The following is a 6,000-nucleotide window of genomic DNA, read 5'->3' on the forward strand; positions in this document are numbered from 1 at the left end:
TGTGTGTGGGGGGGGTGTCAATGGGGCTTAGCATACCAAGGCTTGCAATCACACCTACAGGGCAGTGCCACCCATCACCATCTTCTAGGGGACTATTTACAAGGAGCTCTTTGGCAGATACAAAGGACCAGACAATTCGGGGACCTCTTTGGCCTTCCCCCCACCTCATCCTTTTCTAAAAATATTTGGGAGAGGGAGAACCCATAATAAATGCACTTTCACTTCGAACTGCAAGGTGATTTAAAAGAAAACACTGCAGTGTACTGCCGGCTTCTTTTTCTCTCCGCCTCCATCAATACACCGGGAAATCCAATCCCCCCCCCCCGATATAAAATTAGTCACCGCCCCCGTCTGTGGTTTCTCCAGTGCTGGAAAGCAGCAGCTGGTGCGGCCCAGCTCAGGCGAGCAGCGGAGAGGAGAGGAACGAGCGGGGCGTAGGACCCTGCAGAGGCCCTCCTGCTGCTACCCAAGCCAATGTGCGAGGTTTAGCAGGAGCTGTCGCTGGGCCGCCGTACACCTGCTAGCGGCGTGAGCCCGCCGGCTGCCGCTGGGCTCCACCGCAGCGTGCAAATCTCGCCTCTTAACGCACCAGAGCTTCCGGCTTTTGATCTCGCCCGGCCAAATGCGCCGTAAAGACCGCAAGCCCCGTCCTTCAGCGCGCGCGCACACACCCACCCACCCCGCCGCATCGCCGTCCGCCCTCGCGCCGCTCCGGACCACGAGAGGGGCGTGTGGAATAAAGCAGAGCGACTCTTTACATTATATTTAAAGCCTCCAACTTTCTTTCTCTGCTTGGGAATTGAGGAGTCAATGTTTCTTGCAGTACACTTTTCAAGATGCGCTACTTTGGTGCCGGGAGAGGACTTCTATCCTACCCTTTCCAAAATCGGTAGAGAGTACTAACTATTCCTCTTAAGAGAAGCGTTCCCAAAGGAGATGCATGGCCCCCCCGGGGGGGGCTGTGCCCACACACACTGCCATCCTTAAAAGGGCTTAACTCTGCCTAGGATGCCAATTCAAGCCTATGATAAAACTGGACATGGCCCGACTCTGCCCTGTGACATCCCCACTTCGGACCTTCCCCTTCTAGCCCTGAATTCTTTGAAGCTCATCTCTTTCCTACAGCACCGATATTACCTAAACAGTTAACAGCAATTTTTAAAAAGCCCAGGTAGATCATGTGGGACACCTGGCACTGAAGCATGACTGGTGTGTGGTGCATATGTGCAAAGGATCACATTGGCACTCTGCTTCAGTGCTGTCAGGTGGATTCTCTCACAAGTTAACTCCTCCCAACAGTTCTTGGTGCCTGGCTCGCTCCCTGAAGGGGCATTCTTTTATCCCATCTTTCAATCTAGTTATTCCAAAGCTCAGGGGTATTTGTACTGGAGACCAACCCTGAGCACTTGTGAGCCCATTTTCACACTTTTTTTGGGGGGGGGGGAAGCCGAGAGGTCTGAGTAGGGCCCTGAACCATAAGCCTTCCTAGGCACCAACCTTCTATGCAGAGTCACAAATAGGAAAGAAAATGCAGGGAATGCTCTTTTTTAAATTAGCTCTGCGAGGAAGGGAAGCCTGCCTGCTGCGGCTGGGGAGTGGATCTTTCATGAGATACCTGCACTGAGGCATGCCAGGGAGGGCAGAGAAAGATGGCTCGTCTTCCTCCCGGAGCGGCCACTATTATTATTTCATGACTAAGAGATCTCAGTTTATGATGCAGGCAGCACCAGCAGGAGTGGCTGTGGGCAGGAGTGGAGCCACTGGCTATGGGTGGGGGGGAATCCCCTCAACCTGGTTTGTTTTGCAGTTGGGGCAGGCTGCTGGAGGGAAGAACCAGAAGAGGAGGAGGAGGAAGGTGTGTCCTTTATTGGCCCTCTAGACTCTTTCCAGGAAAGTGGATATACTTTTAAATGGGAAACCGGTTCAAGGACTCTGGGCAGGGATAAACATACTTCTTATCCTTACCTGCACTTTCCTCTCAACCACAAATTGCAGGGGGGGGGGTGTTCCACATTTTAATTTTTCAGTACTTGCAGCTTTTGAGTTTTTAAAAAAATCCCAACTTGGACGTCTGCAGCTCCACCCCCCCCTCATTTTTTGTGCAAATTCCAGAGGCATTTCAGTTTCCCCAGGGCACAACAACAACAATCTTCTGCCCTCCCATATCCCCCCCAAAAAAGGAAAATTAAATTAAACCCAACTTGTCATTTTTTTGCCATCCCGCAGCCACCAAAGGGTTAATCGCCCATACCTACCAAATCTGCTGTGGTCTTGCCTGGTTCCTTGGATCGTACCATTGGGGAAAATTTCTAAATGAAATCCAGTCCTGCAGTAGAGTTGCCTCCGCCGGAGGATCCCTTTTAAATGATCCAGGTCCGTCACCGCAGGCCCCCTGGGGAGCCCACCTGCTTCAGACTGCCCCAGGTGGTCGCTTAACAACACCGGGCTGTCCGCCGGCAACACGGGCACGTTCCCAAAGGGCACCGCATCCTGCACGCCAAAATAGTTCCCAACTTCACCTAAAGGAGCCATCAGGAGCGAGGGGGGGAAGGGAGGGAGGGGGGGAAGGGTGGCTTCTTTTGCAGCAAGACTGTAATGCTGGCGCTCGAGCCCAATATTCTTTTCTGTTTCTCCCCCCCTCTCTGGCTCCTTTTTCTTTTAAAGATGGGTTGCCGCTCCACTCTCCCCTCCAGGTTCCACTTACATCGAGGGGAGGGGGGGGGAAGGTTCTCGGTTTTTTTAATCCATCAATAATAATGATGATGACAATGACAATAAAGTAATCTGTTTTGACAGCTTCAGGTTCAAGGTCAAACCACTGATAGTCTCAAGAAACCACCAGGTTGGACTCGCACACTGACATCTTTATAAGCACGAGAGAGAGAGAGAGAGAACGAGAGAGGTCTAGAGGTATATCAAGGGAGAGACCATCTATAATTCCCCAGCTCTTAGCAAGCGGTAAGATCTTCTGCCCATCCGACCGTAATGAGGGTAAAAATCCGTAGTTTCTCCATCGGGCGCCGGAGCAGAATGACCATAGCAACTTCACTGTCTAAGCCGTTACCGAGGGTGGAAGGTACACATATATTGTTATATACATTGAAGGATGCACGGCGATGCCAGGATTTTTATGGATTCTGACTCCAGAAAGGCATGCGCTGTTTTTACTCTATAACAGACTGCATACATCAGCATGAATCCTGCAAAGCAGGGAGGGGGGGAGACACACACACACAAACGCAAGAAAAAGGGGGAAGCTCACATTTGCTGGCTGAGACAAATCCCCCCAAAAGAAAAAGATGTTTAAAAAAAAAAAACTTTTGACGTCCAGATCTATTATCCAGAATGTTCAGGAGGCCCCCCAGATGCCCCTGGCTTTAGCCCGGCTGGCGATCCACCCCTTGCCACAAGGAGGGCAGCAACGTCCGAGCGCCGCGGGTGTCTTCTCGCTGGCTCGCCTCGAGACAGGTGTTGCTTCCGCAGGGCTCCCGCGGCAATGTTGTACTCCAGCCCCGAGCTGCGGCTCTTGACTGTGGCTCTTCCATCCAGCACGCAAGGAAAGTGGCGCAGGAAGAGGCATTGGGCTGGGTTTAAGGTAGTCCAGTTTGCTGGCGGCGAGGATTCCCCCGGGTCCTAGCGCTCATCGTTACCTGCTGCAATAGAGCGGTGGCGGTGGCGGCGGTAGCAGCAACTCCTTTCCATCCCAGCCTCAGCCCGCTGGCTCCGTGCAATTGAATCGCCTCTCCTAAGCAAGCAGCTCTCCCCCTCTTTTAAAAAAAAATACTGCTCTGCGGCACTCCCGTACAGGCGGCGAGCAGAAGCACAGAGCAATAAAAGAAATCGCTGGGACCAAAAACTTTGGGGCAGCGATTGAAACCTACCCGCTCGTAAGCAGCGACAGAGAAAGGGGGTTGGAAGGGTGGGGAATTACATAAAGCGAAAGGTCTCGGCGGACGGCAGTGTGGCGTTGCATCCAAGCGTTTTGATGTTGGGATTTGGCGCTTGAAGTCGTGTTTTGTATGCATAAGAATAAGACCCCCGGATACAAGGCGCGCGGTTGCTGCGAAGCTGGGTCCCGCTGAACTCAACGTTGCGCACGCTCCTCTGCCCAGATTCAGGAGGCGCAGAACTTGCAGGCTGACAGCTCGCCCGCAGGCGGGTTGAGTCGAGAACTCAGCCGCACTTGTGCTCAACGGGACACGCTCCTCTGAGGTGAGGTCTGAATAAGCTAAGCAAGCAGGCACACTTACCTGCGAGGGAGTCACGCTGCTCGCAATCTTGACCGATCGGCCGTGGGATGGGAAGGATCCTCGGACCCAGACGCTGCAGGGAAACTCCCAGGCAGAGCTAGGGAGACGAGCGCCACCCAAACAACCTCCCGCGCCGTGCCCGGGGGTGCCGGCCTCTTTTCCAGCTCGGGAACCCTGCCGTGGCGTGGGCTGCAGGACGCGATTCACAATTCCACCCTATGCATATCTCCTGGGTTCGATGGAAACGACTTCCCAGGTTCGCAGCATTCAGGAGATGGGGGGATGTGCGGAGAGCCCAGTTTCCCTTCTAGAGCCGTCTGGAATTCGCCCGTTGTCCGCCTCTGCTGCTGCAAATGGAAACGGGCCCAAGAGTGGGCAACGGGGAAGGAGGTCGGCGTTGCCCAGTTGCGCCAGCACGTGGGGAGACAGTCCCCGCGGGTTTGCTGACGCCACGTCATCAGCGTTGCGCTGCGGGGCCTTTACCTAGGTCCCGCGCGACGGCGGGAAAAACTGCTGGTTAGGGGGGGGGGTGCAAGAAGGTGACGCTTGTGAAGTGGTTTACATATGCAGGTACACCCCAAAGGCTGACTCTGGAAGGTAGGGGGCTTGAAAAAGGTTTTTACTTTAGGGAGGAGGGGCGATACACGAGCTGGGCCCCAGAACCCTCATTCAGTGCTAGTTTTCAGTCTGGAATACTGAAAGAATGATAAAGATTGCTAGGACCCTTATCACACACAGAGAGTGCCTTTCCCCTCACTATTTACCCCTGACAAGACTGATGGTCTCTGGATTAATAGAAAGGAAGACCAAAGGCTTGCGATGGGGTTATATGGTGCTTGAAAAGTCAGGTTTGCAGCTTGGGAATGCTGCTCCTTACAGAGGCCACCTTAGAAAATCAGAGGGCTGTTGTGGTTTGGAGTGCTTTCGACCAGGTTTGATTGGTGTGCCAGCTGCACCCATTCCTGGCTCAGTCTGAACTAGCCATAGTGATCCATGCCTTAGTTATATCTAGACTGGACTACAAAAGTGCACTCTACCCCTGAAGATTTTTGGAGTCTTCCAATCCACTCCAGAGCCATAGTCAAGGTGTCGGTTTTGGCCTTTAAAGCCCTATGGCTTAGGACCAGGGGTAGCTGAAGGACCATCTTCTCCCAAACATTCCTGCCGTGGAGCAGAGATCATGGGATGAGGCCCTCTTTGACCTTCACATCAACCAAAGAAACTGGTCTGGTGCATACACAAGAGAGGGCTTTTTCAGTGGTAGCCCCATGATCACAGAACAATCTCCCCAGGGAGGTGCACCTGGACCCCTAACTCTCACACTTCAGAAGGCAGCTGATGACAGTTTTATTTAGGATGTCCTGGCATTCGTTTTCCTGCCTACAGGCAGTTTTAAATTGTTCCAATTCTGAATAGAGTTAAAGCCTTCTAAAACGATGGGTTTAGAAGTGCGTATCTCTGGTTAGAATTGCATAAGTGACAGGGCCTCCAGATTTGCTACTTTCTGGTCTACCCACTGGCCTGCACCCCATTTTTTTTGTGTTAATTACCAATAATGGTCAAACCACTTTTAGACCATCCCCTGCCAACATTATCAAACAGTTGAAGATTTCAGCTTAGAGCCTTTAGCACATTGAAGGGTTCAGTGATGTCTGTTTAAACCTAAATGAAACTCCAGCTTAGTATCAGGATAGCAGTTTTCTTAAAAGACCCTTAATACTGGTGCTTGGCTTGCATTTCCACAGTGGTG

At 52.4% G+C, this 6,000-nt stretch overlaps 1 protein-coding gene across 1 annotated transcript in view; it reads right to left on the reverse strand.

Moving 5' to 3' along the window:
• Positions 1-2,532, reverse strand: part of FGF9 (fibroblast growth factor 9) — a 50,601-nt gene extending 48,069 nt beyond the window's left edge. The window contains exon 1 of the mRNA XM_015417047.1: positions 2,256-2,532. Within this exon, the coding sequence (XP_015272533.1) occupies positions 2,256-2,532 (277 nt within the window). The remainder of the gene's footprint in view (positions 1-2,255) is intronic.
• Positions 2,533-6,000: the final 3,468 nt, after the last annotated feature.

The sequence above is a fragment of the Gekko japonicus genome, unplaced genomic scaffold (genome assembly GCF_001447785.1).
Source record: "Gekko japonicus isolate JY-2015 unplaced genomic scaffold, Gekko_japonicus_V1.1 scaffold685, whole genome shotgun sequence".
Lineage (NCBI taxonomy): Eukaryota > Metazoa > Chordata > Lepidosauria > Squamata > Gekkonidae > Gekko > Gekko japonicus.